This window comes from Neolamprologus multifasciatus, chromosome 7, assembly GCF_963576455.1.
Source record: "Neolamprologus multifasciatus chromosome 7, fNeoMul1.2, whole genome shotgun sequence".
Classification (NCBI taxonomy): Eukaryota; Metazoa; Chordata; class Actinopteri; order Cichliformes; family Cichlidae; genus Neolamprologus; species Neolamprologus multifasciatus.
This window is the reverse complement of record NC_140445.1, coordinates 21920390-21942481: the sequence shown is the minus strand read 5'-3', so window position 1 is coordinate 21942481 and position 22092 is coordinate 21920390. Positions and strand designations below refer to the sequence as shown.

The 22092-nt window shown below is 36.7% G+C and overlaps 1 protein-coding gene across 2 annotated transcripts in view; it reads right to left on the bottom strand.

The window, feature by feature from the left end:
- The window catches only part of astn2 (astrotactin 2), a 291315-nt gene that overhangs the window by 109256 nt on the left and 159967 nt on the right, over positions 1 to 22092 (bottom strand). For both annotated transcript variants that reach the window (XM_085168613.1, XM_085168612.1), the window contains exons 10-11: positions 20873 to 21010; positions 7505 to 7655 (exon numbers count right to left, since the gene is read on the bottom strand). In XM_085168613.1, the coding sequence (XP_085024739.1) occupies positions 7505 to 7655; positions 20873 to 21010 (289 nt within the window). The remainder of the gene's footprint in view (positions 1 to 7504; positions 7656 to 20872; positions 21011 to 22092) is intronic.

Sequence of the window (22092 nt, the reverse complement as noted above, 5' to 3'; positions counted from 1 at the left end):
ATTACAGTATTATTAGGTGTTAGGTGAAGTGAATAACATTGATTATCTCAACTTATTATCCCCACAAGGATCTTTCTACCTACCTACCTATCTATGAATCACAGTTTCTTTAATATCACATGGGTGACCATTGCATTTGTATATGTTACTTGGGAATGCCCGTTACCAGCATGCACTACGGGAAGCAAGCTGCTGGAGGCAGTGTGATGGTTTGGGCAATGTTCTGCTGGGAAACCTTGGGTCCTGCCATCCACGTAGATGTTACTTTGACACATACCACCTACCTAAGCATTGCTGCACACTACATACACCCTTTCATGGAAACAGTATTCCCTAATGGCGGTAGCCTCTTTCAGCAGCGTAATGTGATCTGCCACAAAGCAAAACGTTTCAGGAATGGTTTAAGAAACAGAACAACGTGTTTAGGTGTTGTGTCTGTGGGATGTGCTGGATAAACAAATAGATGCCCTACTTCACAACATACAAGAATTACAGGATCTGTTGCTAACGTTTAGGTGCCTCAACAGGTCAGGGCTGATTTAGCAGCAATGCAATATTAGTCTGGTGGTCATAATGTTATGCCTGATTGGTGTATATATGAAGTGAAAAATATAGATGTGAGGACAATCTAGGCAGTGAACAAGCACAGGAGCTGACACTTTCACATATGTCAGGCTTTAATTTATACACTTTTCTGTATCTAATTCATGCCTCAAGGATGCGTTTTCCATTCTCAATAATCTACACTGACAAGTGCTCAAGTAAGTACAGAAAATAGTCTGTCTTGCATTGAACTTAGTCAAAGGAGAGGTGAAAGTTCTTCTGATTGTTGGTTTGCATGCCGAGGCTTTATTTTTGCTCAAAAGTTCTCTGAGGCCCAAGAGCACAATTTAGAATCCTACGCAATCATCACCCACCTGTGTATCAGAACTGTCTTAGAAGGGAACAAGGCTGTTTGTCTCCACTTATGAGAAGATTAAACTCATAATTTGATGTCTCATAATTTAAACATTGTGCTATGTTATATCTGTCTGTATGAAGATGAAATTAATGCAGTATGGGTACACTTCCTTTAATTTTATCCTTTTTTTAAATTTGTATTTTTGTTTACATTGCGGGAGTCATTTTTGGATTTTATAAAAGATATTATTCAATTACATTTGTTGATCTCCTGAGAAAACCAAAGCCAGAAACAATAAAGACAAAATATGAATTATGCATTGCTCATGTGTGTTCTACACAAAATCCCATATGTTCAGCATTTGGTGGAAGAGCACTTTAGTCTCTGACAAGATTGGAGCCATTCATCACATTAGAGCAGAGCTGTGGGAATAGCTATCTGTAATTCAGAATTGCTACGCAGCTTTCTGTGGTTGAATGAAAGTTCTTAAGGTTAGCCATTAGTGCAGCCCATGAGCTACTTGCTCTTTCTGCCTGGACAACTCTCCAAAGACACAAGGGGTTCGGGAGGGGAACGATTTGTATTTGAGACAAATGAATTCCACTCAGTTCTTCTGAAGTGATTCTGTGATGGCAGCACACCAAGAACAAGCCAGTAGTGAGAACTTTTATACTTGTAGACACAACTTTCTTGCATCTTATTTTGTTTGTATAGTAAATCATCTTGACAGCTGATCACTAATTAAAAATGTATAATTAAAACAAATGGTAATTTTATATAATTTGTATGTTATTTAATATATTAAATATTTAAAGGAACGTGTTTATATATTTTTTGTCTTTTAGAGGGTTTAACTGCATGCTTAAATGTGATGGATTTGAGGCTTTTATATTAGTGTTCAGCCTTTAAACCTTGTCCCTGAACGTAGACACTTGACATCAATGTAGAACACCCATCATCGCGGGTAGCATATGTATGTTCTCTCTGGGGGCTATTTAAGGGAGAATTTCATGACAGCATTAAGAATGGGACTAATGGCATTTCACTCCTGTTAATTCCTTGCGGAGTAAAAGTGCAGGGTAAGTAGGCCTGAAGAAATTAACGAAAAATGAGTGAAGAAAGTGTGTAAGAAATATAGCTGTAAATGTAGCCGATCTCTCTGCACATTATATACTGCACATAGATCACCCCTCCAAATTAACATTCTGAATGAATGCAAGTCATTTCCCCAATCACCCATTAGGGCTTCTGCCTAAATCAAGAACTGAGTATAATATATTTAGAACTCTTTTTCATGACGATCATGTCAAAATTAAGATGCTAGATGTTTGTACTTAGTAGCCATCAGATATTTTGGAGAAGGAAAAGGCAGTGTGAAAAGCTGAGGATAATAAAGAAACAATATGTTTAAAAGATGTGCACTGGGTCTTCCACGGGACAAGAAAAAAAATATATATATTAAGAAAAAAACAGCAGAGCTTTAAATAACAATGGCAGGCAGAGGAAAAAAATCAAATATTTTAAAAGCATATTCGACAGTCTAATCTAGTTTAGAGATGGCAGTGATGCATGCCTTGTGGCTCTTCTGCTGCTTAAATGTGCTAAATTAGTCTTTTATTGCCCTAAGAGCAAACAAACTTACTAAAGAATGTATTGCATCTTGTGAGTTTAACTGGGATATCCCAGTTTGGAGGTTTATCCTAGTTTTGATGACATCTGGGATATGAGATTTATGTGCAACACAGACAAATCTGGTTTTGCATGTCCCTGTACACATTGGCAAATATTAGTATCCTTTTTGCTAATTAGTGCTTGGTATTTGCACAGGTGCCTGTGATGTCTGTAAACATACACTGTTAGTTTTGGAAGTGCTGACAAAATCTGACATTCGGAAGACTAGCATCCTGCAATCTATTTAGAGATTTGTCGGCATCTAGGTACAATCACTCATCCAAAGTACAAAGTATATTACATTGTTTTTTATTACAAAAAGTGAAAAGAAATATGTATCTTTCCATGCTTCAAAAGTAAGGCTCTATTACTGAGCCTTATGCTGTTTTATATCAATTGGCTACAGTGCCCTCCCAGATAGTTAACAGCATGTGCATTGGATATACACAGCACATCCAGCCTTATCTGGATTTTGAGCTGGAGCTAATCCATTTAATATAGTACAGTTGTGATGTAACGTATAAATGTGCAAAGTTAAAAATAAGATGGGTTAACAAATCATGAGAGGGACATGTGTGTACATATATCTGAACGAAATGAATGCTTTAAACCAAGAAACACCAAAATGCAGTTGTAAAGAGGTACAATGAGCTGCACTCGGCAGAACAGGGGGAAACGACATGATGTTCGTATGTAAGGAATACAGATTAGTAGGGGCATACATGGGATTTTGAGAGTTTTCATGAGTGTTGTGTTTGGACAGACATGCCTTTTATCCTCTCTGTTAACTGATGTAAACTGGAGGCTGGCAAGCAGAAATCTGGGTCTACACTGACAAGGCATCATTTAAGTCTTGATTTTTCGGTGCCACATCTTTTAATAAACTCTTGCATTCAGGGACAGTATAGAAGTTAAAATTACATCGGAGACAACAATATCTGTCTTCTGTAAACAACACACGTATGACAGGCCAAAATGAAAATGTGAATTTATTGCTGCTTGAAGCTAAAAAGCAAAAATACATCTTTGCCAACACTACATTCAAGCAACTTTACCAGAGATGTCCCAAAAGAGACATTATCTCAGGAAAAATATGCCACTAATATCCCTCCATCTGTTCAGTGTACGAGTATTACCATTGGAAGGACATATACTGTAGCAGAATATGGCAATGTGCTACAAAGAAAAAAAAAAAGCACTGTATCATTATCAGATGTCAAATTTAAAGCATGAAAATGGCCAATTAACAAAAGAAAGCTATGGTTACAGAGATAACGACTTGATTTTTTTTTTTAAAGGAAATGGATATAATATATTCATCTATCCTAGGAACACCAGGTAAAATAAAAGTGACCAGCTATTTCCCATTAGAGACCGGTCACTGGTGGAATGATTTGCCTGTGGACATCAGAATGGCAAATTCTTTATTGCCTTTTAAATCCCTGCATAAAACATACATTAAAATCAAAGAGCTTTTATCATCTAATCATTGATCATTGGTTAGTTTGCACAGGTGTACTTTGAATTCCTATTTAAATGAACAATAACTTAACCAAGCAGAATACATTAATTTCCCCCCACTTCTCTCTTTTTTTCTTACAATTAAGTCATAACAAATATGCAATAAAATGGCTTTAAAGTGAACAGTGTGTGATTCTTAAGACAAGTGATGAAAAAGGAAGCGAGTGACATCCTGTCTTTCTAAGAATCTGTAGAAAGTGAACACAGTCAAAATGGAATAACAGATATCTCCAGAACTTACACACTGGGGCTGACTAGAATTTAATTCATTGCAAATGCATTTCAGCTGTCTTAAGAGCAGCAGACAGCCTTAAGGGACTGGCTCTGAAAATGGATTTTAAACCTTCCGTGTGACATGTTGGTGCTCTGTGTTAGCACCCATTCTGACAAGGGTGGTTAAAATTACACCAACCCAGGAGAGTAAGAAAAGCAATACTGCCGTGTCTGTGATTCTCTGAGTTAATCTCTGAAGACTAGAGGGTTTTGTCAGTGTTTTTGTCTGAGTATTAATCACTGGCACACAGAGGCGTGAGACCGTTTGGAATTATTTCAGAGTATTTTTTTTTCTATCTAGCTTTTGAAAATGTGAGTTGAAAAGAAGTCTTCTCAAGCTGACTATCCCGTTAACTGATTTCTGATAACTGCCAGATTTCTTTTTAAAAAGAAAAAAGAAGGTTGAATTATACCGCACAGAGGAAAACAACTGCTGCTCACAATAGAATTTTGTTTGACCCATCAGAAATAAATCATAATCTTGTTATTTGGCGATTACTGAATGCTGACCAGTTTCAACTAAACTCAAAGCCCAAAGGAGCAAAAGCATAACTGTGATCAATGTAAAACAAATAATGCTATCCCAGTTTGACAATTAAAGGAAGAAAGACAAAAAGTTAGGAACTAAAAGATGCAAAGCTGTGACTTACAAACATAATGCTGATCATGTAGACTCTTCTTGTTCTGGGAGGTAGTGTGGTCCGGTCTTATATCTACCAGCCATTTGACATATGCGATGGTGTTGGAGATGCCTATTTCTTCCAGTATTGCTGAGTCACAGTTCTAGTTGGTCTACCCTTATGCCTTGTTCATCTTAAAGTAAAACTTACACCTTTTGAAATGTGCTTCTATGTGTATGTTTAACACAGCATTTACGTTGATGGTGAATGGTCTCTGTTTGGTACTTTTTGACTTTTTAACTGGCGGTTACTTACCGAGTGTTTTTCAGACAAGTCGCCGTCTTCCATGCAAACAACGGCTGATTGTACCAATCTGCTCTTAACCAAAGTAATTTTCTGTATACCTTGGTTATAATGAGCTGTTAATTTAGTTATTGTTGGCTTCCTCCAGCTTAAACTAGTCTGGCCATTTCCCCCTGACCCCTGGCTTCAACAAGCAGATTTTGCCCAGAGTACTTCCACTTAAGATGGATGGAAACATTCCCGTAAATCAACAGTTTCTGAAATACTCGGACCAGCCGGTCTGGCACCAATAATCATTGCCACATTCTAAGTCACTTAAATCAACTTTCTTTCTCACTCTGATGCTTAATTTCAACTTCAGCAGTCTTGACCAAGTTTAGTGTATATGCACATACAATCTACAGCTGCCATAGAAGCAGCATCAGCTGCTAATGTTGTGGGTGGAGTGGGTTTATTAATGTGGATTCATTGTCAGAGTAACCAAATTAGTGGTAAACTGTAGGGAAAAACTGGCAAAGGGGGTGGGAGAATAACTTGATTTATGTAGAAACATGTTCATTAAAGTGCTGAAGTCTTCTTCTGCCTTGGTGAAGTCTGCCAGCCATGGTGTACATTGCTCCTTAATGGACAGTGTCATGAATCAGTTTTTTTGTCATTCATCATTCGTAATCAGTGCCAGACAAATTACTGCAGGTTGTGTAATCACTGTATAATAAATGTAGCAAAAGTGTCACTAACAAGGTTTTAATGAATACTGTAAACAGAATTTTTTTGTTGGAGTAGCAACTGTATGTTTCTTTCAGTTGAAAGAAGAGGAAGAGGAAAGGTAAACAAGAAAATTGCTCTATACTGTTTGTCTCTATTCGACAAAAACAACCAAAAGACCTGTCGATTTATAGCCCCATCCAAGCTCTTAATGACTCACAACACCAGCCTCCAGCAATTGAGACGGCTCATCAGTTTAATTACTTTACAACTTGGTCCACCCCTTTCTGTCTAAAACCTGGCACTGGAAGCATTGCCCTTAGTATTCCACAAGAAATTCACTTTTGCACTGCACTTTACAACGCTACATGTAAAATGTGACTAAGGCTTAAGAAGCAGAAAGGATGAATGGAAGACGGCGCCAACAACAAATTCATTCACTATCTATTCATAGTCAATTAAAAATGCATAGCAGTGGTATGGAAAAGGGCTTAAAGAAGTAAAGTGGAGATACTACAGGACAATTTCTTGATTGCTCCAGTTGCGGTTGTCATTACAGTAAACCGATTTCCTGATTTTATGTTAGTCTTTTATGAATTCTGTTTTTTCATTAAATTACTTGGACACATCATGTTAGCAAAGTGATATAAATATATTGATGGTAAGTCCCATTGTTAGAAAATAAACTTATAGAAGTGATGACTGTTACCTTTAAAATTCTTAATGAGCATTTTTTAGTAGGGAAAAGCTATATAAAAAGTTATATTATCTATTTTTATTGGTGGGACGCTGTACTGGTCCATCGTGGTGAAGAGAGAGCTGAGCGTAAGAGCGAAGCTCTCGAGTTACTGGTTGATCTACGTCTCTACCCTCACCTTTGGTCATGAGCTGTGGATAGTGACCGAAAGAATGAGATTGAGGATTCAAGCGGCAGAAATGAGCTTCCTCCGAAGGGTCCCTTAGATATAGGGGGAAGAGTTCGGCCATCCAGGAGGGGCTCAGAGTAGAGCCGCTGCTCCTCCACATCGAAAGAAGCCAGTTTAGGTGGTTCAGGTTTCTGACAAGGATGCCTCCTGGGCGCCTCCTGGGTGAGGTGTTGGCATGTCGGACTAGGGGAAGGCCCTGGTGCAGACCCAGGACACGCTGGAGAGATATCTCTCGGCTGGCCTGGGAACACCAAGGCCAGCTGAAGGAAGTGGCCGGGGAGAGGGAGGTCTGGACTTTTCTGCTTAGGCTGCTGCCCCCGCGACCCGGCCCCGGATAAGCAGAAGATGGATGGATGGATGGTTTTTTATTTCATTTCATTTGTTGGCAGTTTGAAGGCTGATCTGTATAGTTTCTCACTTTCTCTTGATTCATACTCCAAAATATGAAAGTGTTGGAGATATCACAGTTATATACAGTATAAAACACATGGAAAATGAGAAGGATTAATATTTGCATGAATGCATAAACGAAGGCTTGAATGTAGCATTACTAGTGTAGTGCAAGTCTACTACCATCTGCTTACCATGCACCCAGATGAGTCTAACTGTCGATCAGACACACACTTGAAATTCTTTTTGCAGCCACCATTATCTTTAGAGCAGTCACGGGCAGGTCCAAAAGATGCCAGTAGGTCCTCTACATTTTCAAAGTATGTGGACATCATGGCCTCTTCCCTGAAATTGAAGAAAGTAAGGGTTACAAGAAGAAAGTTCAGTTATCGTTGCGTATGTATTAACACTACAAATTTTTTAAATTATTATTAGTCCTTTATTTAACCAGGTAAAAAATCTAATTTCCAAGACCTGGCATCATGGCAACAAAAGTAAAAATAAATAAATTAATTAAATTAAATTAAATTAAATTAAATTAAATTAAATTAAATTAAATTAAATTAAATTAAATTAAATTCAAATTCAAATTCAAAAATTATACTTCTCTCCTATTTTTCCACAATCAACTATAAATGCCATTATTGCAAAATGGAAGCATTTAGGAACCACAACAACTCAACCACACAGTGGCAGACCATGTAAAATCACAGAGTAGGGTTGAAACACTCTATTTGTTCGAAATCTCCTCCAGCATTAACATCAGCAGAAAAACTGAGTGCCTGGAGCTTCATGGCATTGGTTTCCATGTCTTCTGTAGGTGTAATATGTTGGCGGCCCAGTACTTCTGTCCATATAATGTACCTGGGGCACTCTACCAGGTGAAGTACAGCACCACCGCTCTAACCTAATCACACAATTATTAGATATTTCACTCACAAACAGAAATGCCGAAAGATTTAAAAAATGGCCACAGTAAGCAAGTTTTCTCCACTGTATGCTATAAATGTCTGACATGCAGACAGACAGACATTTCCATTCTTACAGAAATGCCACTACCACGTTAACAAAACTAAAAAAAACAAACAAACCTCGAGTATGTTTTCAGGTCAGTTTGTGATGAAGTCTGACTTGAGATCCCCACATACGCATATATATATATATATATATATATATATATATATATATATATATATGTGTGTGAGTGTGTGAGTGTGTGTCACTGACAGTAGTGCGATCATTTCCACTGCCAAATGTGGCACACCAAAGCTGTAAGCTCATTGCTCTGTGCAGTTTAGCATGCTCCACCATGCCTATATGTTTTATGTCTACTATCAGAGGAAAAGAAGGGGCAAGCAAACCTATGTTTTTGTTTGAAAGGAAACAAAGCACTATCTCTTGCAATGGGACCACAGGGACCACAGTGTGTTGTGAGGGTGACTTGACTTTAGAAACAGCAACAAGATGTTGAATGATAGGAAGACAGATGACTTGCTTTAGGAGGAGGGTTGTGAAGTAATGTCACTACGGCTATCTTTCTATGTCTTTGCATGTGTATTTAGGCACCACTGAATCAGTAACTGATATACTGACTTTACTGTTCACTGAGTTAAAATGTCCAACATAAGCCATCTTTAAAGTGGGTATAAACCATCAAAAAGTAATTTATCTCTTGGAAGTGATAGTGAAAAAAATATGAGAAAAATACTACATCTGACCTTGACAACTTTAAGAGAAAATAAAATGCAAAGCCTCAAAAAAATCTATGAACGTTCAATGAAAAGCATCTTATTGATGTAAGCGGGAATTTATGGACAAGATATTAGACACAGTCTATCCACCTTTTCACTGAGGCAATATGATTTCTTTTTCATAGCGTCTGCTATCAAGATTTGGAATAACTCTTTCGATTAAGGGATTGTTTAGGTTTAATAACTGTTTTCAATTTAGTTTCACTGTATGCTACATATGGAAAATAATTGGCACATTTTTCTCGTGGTGCAGTACTATGGTTCACTGACTGACACATTGGGACTGTCTACTTTGCAAATTTAAAATATTTCTGACATAGTGTGACAGTAGCAAATGACTCGCTGTCCTCGCTGTCACACATTCTGAATGTTAAATACAAAACTCTAGCAAAATAGCTCTAAAAAGAAACCTGTTTTATCTAAACAGCTTTATCTATTTATTTATTTTTATTTATTATTTATTATATTTATTTTATTTGTTTATTTTATTTATTTTCTATAGGTGAAATCTAAATGTAACGTGTCTTTCCAGCTACATGCTGATCATTTTAATGTTCGTATGGGGCGACCATGGTTCAGGGGGTTGGGAAGCTCATCTTGTAACCGGAAGGTTGCCAGTTCGATCCCCAGCTCTGTCTGTCTTGGTCGTTGTGTCCTTGGGCAAGACACTTCACCTACTGGTGATGGCCAGAGGGGCCACAGTCTGTAGCTACAACTGTAGCTTGCCTCCAGTGTATGAATGTGAGAGTGAATGAATAGTGGAATTGTAAAGCGCTCTGAGGGTCTCGAAAAGCGCTATATAATCCATTATTATATAATTATGTATACATATGGACCGTTTGATGTGAACTTTCACAGCAGCTGAACGTTTTCACATTTCTTTGTTTACTGTTGGTACATTTTCAGATATTTTGATGCTTATAGTTGTAGATAAGTATTGTAGCCATTGGAAGCAGTAATATCCACTGTCAGTCCTACGCAGCTGTCATTTATTTATAACACAAAGAAAACAAAAAGAAAGTTTAGGCACAGTATTTAAATGTGTTTTTAATTAGTTGACAAAAACACATGGGTTTGCCAAAAATGACTTAATTTGTGCTATAAATTGAGCAAAGCAGTCGACTGCTATGAAGTTTCTTTTCTTTTGTCTACCTCGAGTACAAGAACACCCACACATCCTGGATGCACATTTGAACGGAGGAGGACTCCATTCGAACAAACTTAGATCTCGTTCTTACAACGAAAGGTGCCTGAACTGTTTCACTGTGGAAGAGTGGGATGTGAAAGCCAAGATATTTAATTGTTATTATCCAGAGAAAGAGCAGTAGGCTTGAAGAGGACCTCAATCTCAACTCTCCACATTGAAAGTTTAATTATTTTGGTAAAAAAAGGATTATCAAGTGAGGGACAAAAAACAAAAACAAATAGAAAGTTAGAGCTTTGCCAAACATTTCCAATATCTTTGAACATTATGGTCAGGTTAATTATTTATAACTACTCCTTGCTCATTCTGGAGGGTTCATCAGGGTGTCCATTTGAAAGAGCAATCTCTTGCTTAAGAAAAGCAGGGCAATGATTATCTTACAAGAAGGTCCACTGTTCCAGAGCCAAGGACCCTGCAAGTCAAACGGTGGGATCACTGCAACACCTAATCGGCAAAGAGTAGACAGCTGTTGTCGTTGAGAAAATGGCAAGGAAGCTCGCCATTACAACATCGACTTTAACGACCCTTTGGGGAAGGTGCCTAATTTAGTGTGTGAAGTTGAGAGGTACCAACAAAATGCAGTTGGGCTCAACATTATTCACAGCTTTGGCTCTGGAACCAACTCCTTGATAGACGGTGGACTCGGTCCTACACAGGAATTGTCCATCGTGAGATGTGCCAGATCGATGTGGGTACTACTGACAAATCACCGGCTGGGTGCTGCACAGTTGGACTTGGATGTGAGGGTCATCATCATGTGGCTGCGTAATGCAGAGAGAAAAACTATTACAGCTGTTTGCGCATATGCGCTTATTTTTTGGATGGTAAGTGACAAGGATTTTCATGAACTGAAAATCCAAGCCAACAATAGAGAAAGAGTTTACCAAAGTGCAGCAGAAGCTAAATGGTATATTTATTTCAGAATATTTTGGATGTTAAAAATTCATTTATGTATACTACAAAGACTTAAAACAGCATCAAGAGTGCTATAAAGTTATATGTTACAAATAATTAAAACACTCTTGTTGACTGGGCCTGTTATCCTTGGATTGGCGTTTCAGTTTGTAAAGCTTTGACATTTGAAACTGTAGTGGTTGAAGATATCTCTATAGCACTTTTTATGCAAGCATGTAAAGACGAACCTTTTTCCCTATCCACTAGACCCAGTAACCCTTCATTTATGAAATGTAGACCTTGTATAACATCACACTTATCTTTAGTGGGCAGTCTGGATTAAAGGGCATGGTTGGTTATTAATAAAAACTGAATTTGTTGGATGCACATGCCACACTCCTTAGCAGGAAACATGAGTCACCTTGGATACTAAAAGACGCTCTGCTTGTTCGGCTTTTGAGTGAACATGGTGTATATGCCTAAAAAAGGGCAGTAGGTGCAGATACATGGTTTATTTTGTATACCGAATATATACAAAGTAGGGAAATAGAATTTAAATTTACATCTTGTATGCTTCCGTTATGCAGCTCTATCTGCTAAACGGTGCAAAACTTTAGCCAACCCTGATTTATTTATGTTTCAGTTGGAAAATAGGAAACAAGTGCAGCAATTTCTTTATGATTTATTATTTATTGAAACATGGTCAAAAATAAATTGGAATGCAGTATATAAGACAAAAATGAATTTGCATAATTCAAGCAAGTTTGAAAGTCAATATTTGGTTTACGCACCTTTATTTTTCAATATATCCTGAACTCTCTTAGCCAAGCTTCTTGTAATTTCTTTAGGTATTCAGAAGCAGTTGTAAACACTCACTCTTCTACCTCTCTCATCACTCATCACTCCATTATACGTGTTGTCAGTGATTTTCCGACCAGTTTGGCATAGTTCAGTCTTTCCTTTTGTTCCTTTTGTTTCACTCCCTTAGCTTCTGGATAGCCACCTTTCCACTGAAACCATTTCCTATGAGGCTTCAATGAACATTGGTGGATGACTGAGCAGAAGAGGGAGATTGATCTCACATGTCCTGTGTCAGGTCTTTGCTGGATTGTGTCCTATTTCTTATGGACATCACATTTAGATACTGTTTATAGTTTATAGGTGTTTGGGAAAAACCTTGTTGTCAAACTGAGTTATCTTTGGCATTTTTTGTTGATTTTTGTTGAATTATTGATCTGGTTTTGTGGAATCAAAAAGAAATGAGTGGGGCTCAAAACTTTTGCACCCCAATTTATAGACACACACACACGCTACAGATATCCTTTTACACACAGGTAATCATACAGTGAGGAAAGGATGAGAGGCAAGTTTACAACTAAGACAGTTGCTCAATGTCAATGTCAAGTATGTGTAATTGCTCACAGGAGAAGGGTGGGTAGCTCCTTGCTTCTGAGGCCAGAGAAATTTAGTACTGCTACTATACTGCGCTAAAATGTAATTAAAAACAAATACAGAAAAACAAACAACCAAAAAGAGTTTTTCTGAATTAAAAACACCACGTGGCATTCATAGCATCAGTTTCCTTCTGCAAGGTACCGAAAGCACTGACAAATGACTCCTTAATTCAGAAGAAAACAGAGGGTGGGTAAGGTGAAGCAGATAAAAATAATGGGTTACCTAAGCTGTGAGATGCATGCTAACCAGTTCTCCTTATAGACTTAGTAAATAGCAAGTTTAAAAACAGGCAAACAAACAAAAAATGCATGATGCAAGATGGACCAGAGACAGAATTATTCTTTGGTATTTCATCATCTGTCTTCTATCAGTCAATCTGAAGAAATCTTTGTAGGAAGTAGACAAGGCAGAAAGCCAGTTTTGAATGCTCACGATCGATCATGACTCTAAGGTGCCATTGTATGTAAAAACAAAGAATGATCCTTTAGTGGAAAACACAGAACAGGTTCAGGAAAGCAACAGTGTTTTGATGCAAACAGAAATGTAATTTCTAAAATAAACTCTAAAATGCCACAATAGTATATTTGAGGGTCCCGAAAAGTGCTATATAAATGCAATCTATCATCATCATTATTATTATTATTATTATTATTATTATTATTATTAGACAACACATTTTCTGCAGCCAGGTTTATTTAAGATGGAATGAGGTGAAGTGAAAAGCATTCCTGCGATATAAAATTATCTTTGAAATCATGGAGGGTCAGTCCTCTGCGTGAAAGATGAGAGAAACCACCCAGCTTGTTCATAACATGCAAAATCCATCATCTGTGATAGTACTGGGGAGCATTAGACCCAGTGGCTAAATTGCATATTACTGTGCAGATGATGATTCGCTTGCTTATTTTAGCAAGATCTTGTCAAACTACATTTTACACATACTGCATTGGCTACAGGAATAAAGCAGCCTGGGTGGTAAACTGGTCTGCCTGACAGACAGGCTTGTCAGGCAGAGAACGTGTTAAACAAGTTGATGTTAAAACAGGTGTTTCGCACCCCGAGTTTTAACAATTGCTAATTATAAATTGAATACAGTGTTTCAGTGATTTGTAAATCATTTATATCCAGAATCTGACATTGTTTCATTTCAAAATCATTACCTAATCAAGATCATCTCTTTTGGCATTATGACTGTTGCCTGACCCAGAAGCCCAATGATTGCAGCTAAACACTGACTAATGTACTTGTTATTAATCTCTCTCTCTGCCTCTTGCTTTTCCTGATGATGAATGACCAGGCGACTCTGCTCAAAGTTAGAGCGCTGCTCCAGCATGATTACAGAGCCCGTTATTGGTCTGCCCCTGCACTTGATTAATGCTCTTGCCCTGGCTCTCCACAAATATGCTGACTCTCATCAAGCACTTTCGACATTGAATAGAGTGCATTTTCTTTGGGCTCTCTGTAATCACTAAGGAAAAAATGTAGTCAATGAAAAAAGCAGGTAAACGTAAGTGATAATATAAAGATTGATGCATCAATTGTTTGATTTGACTATGTAGTTGTAAAACATTTTTTGACGTATATTTGGAGAGTGTGGAAGTGAATTTATGTCCGTTTTTCCTGGGCTGAAACTCGCAGTTGCAGTTGTATTGAATTATTGGCAATGGCACATTTTGATGGTTCACTTGATCATGCTGAGTGAGATCATTAATCACTAGCTTGAGGTGTCACCAGCTACTATATTATTCCTTATTGACAAAAATCCTATTTTCAAGATCAGTTTAGGGGCCTAAATCATTTTCTATTTAGGTTTCCATGAAACATTTCTGAATACTTACCTCGGTTAAACAAAAATCAGTAGAAATGCAATGCAGGATAACCGGGTAGCTTTAAATTGCAGTAAGTAAGGCAGTGAGTTGGAGAATTGACTTTTAAATATCAACAACTTACAAAAAACAAAAATATGACAATGTGAGAACTGAATAAAAAGAACTGTACGTATTGAATGCATTGAGCTAAATAAAACGATCAACCTAAATGTCAACGCTAAGTTTTTGATGCGCTAACAAGATCAAACACTCAACTCAGCAGAACAGTGCAAAAAAATGTTTAGGCTTTGTACATGGATCCCAGATTGAATGTTAATACTATAACATGTGTTTACATTAAACAGAAAGTAGTGATAAAGACAGTCTTTACTAATAGCTAAGTCACCATTTGTGCTTGTTAGTTGGCTCACACAAAGAAGTCCATGTAGATAAATAAATCAGTATTGGCTCTTATTTTATGGCTTTATGAATTATGTGCAATTTCAAAATGTTGCATGTACTGTATTTACACCTTTGGTTCTTGACTAATCAATTTTATACTAATTGATGCTAATAATGAACCAAAGCTAAGAGCAAAGAAATATATAGAAACATAGTATTGATATGTGCCAGAAATAATCTTCCTTGCAGCGTCTGGCTTTAAATACCAGGGACTATGTGAAGTTTAAGGGTTAGGACTAAAGGGAGAAAAACTGAAATAAATTTTGATGGTCTTATAGACAGTTTGGTGTAAAATACAATATAAAAACTCCTTTATAGATGAATAACAGAAGAAGTTATTTGCTTCCCCCTTTGAAGTGTGCATCACTTAAAACTACCATAAATATATGTACTAAGAGAGAAATCAGGAAGGCTCTTTAATCTATTTCTGCATCGACACTCTTTGTTGCAGTGTACTGATATGAATGGATGTATCAAACATTACAGCAACATGCTGTATTTTAAATCTCGTGTCATTAAAACTCACATGTGTTTTATTATCAACAGTTGTGGGATATAATATGTACTTCACTTGAGTTTATTCTTGTGGAAATTTTTTTACTTTTACCTCCTCCATCACTGGAGCTTATCGTACACAAAGGGATGAAAGAGACAAAATTGTTTAACTGATGTATCATTTATAGCGCTACACTAGGGCCAGAATGAATGCAGATGTCTCGAAGTTGTGGTCACAGTACTTCATCATCTTGCTAGTGATAATGAAGAGCACATTTTTGTAATTTCAAATGAAATGTTCCTATCACCTTAACAAATATCAGCAAACATACAAACTGTTTGTGTGCAATCTGTCGCACAGTGTGTTGCTAGCTAAAAATACAGCTGCTATATTTCCCTGGGACAGAAGAGAATGAGACATGACTTTACCCAGAGATGGAGAGAGATGTTAGAAAGACAGAACATGAGAGGCAAGAGAGAGTCTGATATGAAGACAGCATAAATACTAAACAAATAGTAGGGGATGTAACATTTACTTAAATATTGCTGCCTTCAGTTTATTTACAATGAGCAGTAAACCTCAGAGCAGCAGGAGCACAGGTTAGCTCATCACGTTATGCACACAATTCTGATAAAAGGCTGAAGAGTGGTATGATGTTAGCAATGGCTTACATCCACCAAGATCTTCAAGGTCAACTTAATGATTTATTGGTTGAAAATTAAAAAAAAAAAACCTTATAACTTGTGTGGTGTGTATTGTTACCTTATAGAAAGTATAAAGATTTAAAATATGTCACAAGGTCAATAAATAGATCGATCTGAAGTTCACAGTGATATAGATATAAAGTCACCCTCTACAAGGTAAGGCCGAGAAAATTGAGCTGTTGTTTTTTAATTTTGCTTCACTGGTTGTGTCCTGCATAACAGATTCAAGATGAGTAGATTGGAATAACATTTGTATTCTGATTTACTAATATTACTTTACTGATAATATATTATCCTAAAATGCAGGCTAGCTTTGTAAAAAAAAAATAGCTGGTAGAAATGTCCTTTAAAGAGATACTTGTTACTTTCTTATTTAGAGTACTTTTAAGAGCCTGTACTTTTCACTTTAACTTAACAGAGTATCTGAGTAAAGACTGTCTCTATTTTTGCCACTTTTGTGATGAGAAAATGAGAGTAAAATAATAATAATAATAACAAAAAATTACAAAACTCCCACCCACACAGATACACACAGAAAAAACAAACATGCCATTACCTCTGGCAAAGATTGGCCTTGACTTTGCTTATCTGAGGCAGCACTGCTCATCGTGCCCTAATTTGCTTACCCATAAGGAACAAAAATGAATTACTCTATGATTTCGATACTCACTCCCAAGGATATCCAAAAGTTATTTGTCACTGTATGAAGGAACACAAGAAATAGAAAAAGAATAAGCTGGTTTAAAAAAGAGAAAGATGCCTAAAGTGATTTAGGATATTATAGCATGAAAAGGTAAGTTCAAGTTGACACTTACCATGACTGTCACTATGTACTGTATATGTCAGTGTCTATGAGCTCAATGACTGTGGTAAAATGGAAAAAGGAGATGCATACTTTTAAAAGTCAGAGCTACGCTACTTTTCACCACTTTCAACATCAACATGTCTATCATGACTAATTGACTACATCAGTGCCTTCACAAGCACTTAAGGAAAGAACATCAGCAAGAAACCCCAAAAGCTCCCACAGGACTTTGTCCCACAAAAATGTTTTGGATAATGAGCTGCCTGCATAATTCATGACAGTGTGACAGGTTGTTTAGTTTCCAGTGGTTATGAAAACTAATCATAAACTAAATACAGCACATCGACTTATTATTCTAGGGGTTATTTCAAAATGAGTCTTGGAACATGGAAAATAATGTTGGATGGCGAGTGTAAATGGCTGTGATTCTATGTGTAAGGGTTAATGTTTAATACTGTATGTCTTAGATATAGCCTAATAGAGTACATCTAGAAGTTAACAACAACAGCTTTCATAGTAAGAGGCAGAATGTGCTTTCCAAAAGCAGCTATAGGTGTAATTTCAGGATGTGAAAATGGCACTTTCATGAAGTCACATTACACCTTAACCTAAATCAAACCCCTGTGCTGCAAAGTAAACAAAAGCTAAGCTCCTGCTCTCTCTGAAGTGTTCAATTTCCAACTAAAATTGTGCTTAACCCACCAAGATCTATTCATCATGCAGTAACAGTGGCACTTAAGTCAAGAAAAACAAAATGCACAAAGGAGATAATTGCTTTAAAATAATTGCTTTTCCTCTTGGCTAAATGGAAAGGCTGATCTTTCACGATTCAATTATAAATATTCAGAATCTGATCTGATCAGCATGTGGCAGAAATATGGCTGTAAATGTTTTTTTGCTCTACAAGAATATCCTCTTTTTTCTTTTTTTTTACCCCACATCACTGATTATAGCAGTATTTCAAAGTAAATGAAAAACCTGGGCTAATTAATCGAGAAGCATGCTCCCACTTCCGTCAAAATAAGCATGTGTACAATTGCCTTGGGATTTCTGTGCACCTGAGGCAATTTCATAAAGCCTGAACAAAACAGATTTATGCAGCAATGTATAAAATTTGTACTCTGTAATTACTCCAATTTAGAGTTTTTGTATTACAAAACAGTTACTTGAAAATTTGATATCAAAAGCAAAACTGCAGAGATGGTTAAAAAAATCCACCAGTCAGATAAAGTGAACATTTTCTGATGTTTATCAGGTAGTTTTTTTCCATTTATGGGTTGATGTCTGTGGTGCAGTGTTCCCTGTGACACTTTCAGCATACAATATATGATACGGCTATAGGAGTTTGAAAAATGCTAGAGTGATCAGACACTTTTTTATAAGATTAAATGGCTTTTTACAATATTGATGTCATACACATGCACAAGACAAAACAATTATTCAAATGTAAAGCTTCTGAAATTATATAATTAAAAAACAACCAAACAAAAGAAACTTCCTTTTGCAGTGAACTCTGCTGCATTAGCTAATTTTCCAGTTTGCCATAATACCTTATCAGAGCAACTGAACTGCCACAACAAATTGAGTTTGTAGACCTGTTATCTATACACAGTAAAATGAAAATAAGCTATTTTAATCTGAGTAAAGTTTTATAATTTAATCATTTAATTTAATAATTTTTAATAATTTATCAATAATTTTTAATACATTTATGATTTAAAAGGGCTCAAATAAAAACATTTACCACTGGCAACAAACATAATTTTGTCAGTCAAACAAACTTTCCTACATAGTTGCCCTAATATACTTTTTCAAAGCTGTGTAACAAAGACTTGTAAATTGTAGCCACCGAAGAATAACTTTCCCTTGAGAGTTAGGGTTAAGGTTAGAATTAGCATCATGCATGTGTGCATTCTTGCGAGTGTACATGTATGTATATGCACTTGCAAGCATCTGCACAGACAGCACACTAACACAATGCTAGCCAAGTGACGTTGTTAGTGAAACCTGAGTAGACGTACACATTTTCACCAGCCTTGCATGCTTTAACTACTTATCAGAGGTCCCACATTGGTGTCATATTATGAGATGATGGAACCAAAATGTGAACTGCAGACATTTTAGTTTCACAATCGTCAAAAGTCAAAAGCATAAGCACTTGGTGTGTGAAGTGACAAATGTTACTTCAAAATGTTTTGAATGGCTAAGGGATCATGAATACTAAAGATGTGATATTAGATTTTATTTAAATTAATTTTGATAAGCAAATTGAAGCTCAGAAGGGGTTCAAATGTGTCCAAGAATTATCCATCCATCCATTCTCTCCCATTTATCCATTTCAGGGTGATGGTGCTGGAGCCTATCCCACCTACCTGTCCCACCCTCGACAGCTTGCCAGCCCGTGAAAGGTAATCGAGAATTAATTCAACAATACTATATAACTACATACTGTATGTATAATTTAGGTGTGTTGTACTTGAACTGTACTTTACATGTTTAGATCATTTGAAAGAAGGAAGGGGATATTCCAAAGACAGCGAGTATAGCGGTACAGGGCAGGTACACAGAGAGACGGGGAGCCGAATAGAAATGCAAGCGTTTTGGGAAAAAGTGAAGAAACAAGTGAAAATGTAAAATGAGCAGCGTCTGGCTACATTTCGTCGATATTGGAGACTGCAAAGCTCAGTGCAGAATTTATAAAATTAGGAGCTGGCTAAAGTGATACCCATTTTGATTTTCAGCCATTGTGAAGGAGAAAAGGTTTCAAACTTGTCCAGGCCTTAAACCTCATCTGTCATCTCTCTAGTACTAGTAAATGCATAAAAATAAGGCATTTATGAAAAAACTGAATAAAAAATTGCTTCCTTGAAAAAGATAAAAGTTATAGTTTGGTATTGAATATTACATAACATAAACTATATACAAAGTGTCTTTGAATGGCAAAGATGCAGAAATGTGTGCATGTAGCACAGAGCCAGTGCCTGAGTGTCTAAATGAGTGTCAGAGGCCTGAATGTGTGCTTGAAGCCATATATAATTCTTAACTTGTTTGATCTGCTGCTCACCACCAAAAATCACAAGCAGAAATTTTGGACTTTTAACTGTTTTTTCATACATTTTACAGCTTTTATGTACTTTATTAGTGTTGTCGCGCATTTGCCTAACATAAGAAAGGTCCCTGGTTTGTACCAAGGAGTGTACCTTTTGGTTTTTGAAGGTAGAAATACAGGAATAATTATTAAGAATTAAGAATTGCAATTAGCTAAACAAGACACACATGCTTTTTTATACAATTAGCTAAAAAGCACATAGCTGGCAATCAACAGAATACACTGCTGGTGCCACTGAAACAGTACACACCAGATATACTGAAAATATAAATATCCTTTGTGATAGAAAATAGCTCAAAATAATGTCACTCCACATGTTCAGCCAAGATGTAGATGTAGAATTCCATAAATCCTGAATAATTCATTCAATTATATTTGTTGTGTTTTATTTTGTGATGAAGAATGTTTAATCGACCACTGTAGAGGTTTTTTTTTATTGTTTTGAATTGTTTTTGTTCCAGTGGTAGCACCTTTGAAATGTGAGCAATGTGAGATGCTACACATCTAGTTTTTTACAAGTCAACCATACAAAACTATTTATTGAACTAAACTAAATGATGAATGAATATTGCTGGTCTCTGATTGTCAATTTGCACCAGATGGTATCTGCAGTATTTGCAGGCTATGGAAAATTAGGCTATAAGATACTTGTTGTTCTCCATGAGTCTATCAGGTAATCATCAGTCAACCAGAGACAGGGACTTGCAACAAAAGTAACTACGTGGATACTTCATGTCAAGTAAACCAAAACGTATCAGTCTGAAAAAAATGCTGTGGCTCCAAAGCATTCTTAATATCTTCCAGCTGTACATTTTTGGTAGTGCGCCCGGTTTTTTCAGTTGCTGGACACAACTTGTTATTGAGTCAGACTGACCTGATCTCCCCTGGATCTTCCGTAACCAACACGTCTGTCTTACAGCTGGCAATGGGGTTGATTGACAGTTCCACAGGTGGCACAACAAAGCTTTTGCTGACAGGCAGCCACAGCCCTTGGCCCAGACTGTAGAATGATCTGTGTTGGCATGATCACAAGACATAATTGCCAGTTGCATTACCATCACATAACCACAATTTGTTTTACACAAAAGTACACACTGTGTGCAAACACAGCAGTATTTGCAGATAGAGAAACATGCAAATGATTCTATGAAAACAACAATGAAACAACAATGAAAAACACATGTTTAAAATAGATGTGTGGTGAGGGTCTCACATGTAGAATCTGATGTATGTTTAATACGGATCATGGGAAATTTCTCAGTTATGTGCATCATTTATTATGTGATAGAATAGAAGAATAAAACATATAAAGATATTTGAACACATATTAAAAAAAGTCTTGTAATTTTCTTTTCCTTTTTTAAATAATTATTGTAAGAAGCAAGTTAACTATGAAGACTATGTGTTACTATATGCTATAGTCAAGTAAACTTTTTTAGTGAACAAGAAAATAAGTTCAGGCTTATAGTGATAATACTGTTTCAACACTGCTTAACATATTTTCTCCTCCTTCAATGTAAGTCCAGTTCATTGCTTATGAATGCAGTTTATATGACCTGGTCAGGGTGTTATGAATATAATCTGATTTTGCCAGAAACCTTTCTTATGAGTGAAGATTAATAGCCATAACAGGCAACTCTGCAGACATGTTTCCGGGGAAAACACAACATCAGATATGATGATAGCAGAGCACATGGTTTAGCTTTGCATAATGCACTCAAATGCATCTGGACAGGTACTGTAGGCCACAAAATCCCAGAAAAACAGGGCCTGTCAAGAAGGTTTGCATTATGTATTTGCTATCAATCTCTCGTTTTACTTCGCATAAAATATATTATTGAATTTCTTCATCATTCGCCACCATCTTTACTTTATTTAACTTTATTCCCAGTTAAATATTGCTGACTTACAACCCTTACAACCTGGCAAACATGAATGGGTACAAGGTCTGGGCGGCTGTAACTTAGGGTGTAGAGCAGATCATCTACCATTTGGAAGATTGGTGGTTTGATCCCTGGCTGTTCCAGTTTGCATGCCAAAGTATCCTTGGGCATTGAAAAAGGAGGTCTCTAATGTGTTCATCAGTGTGAACGT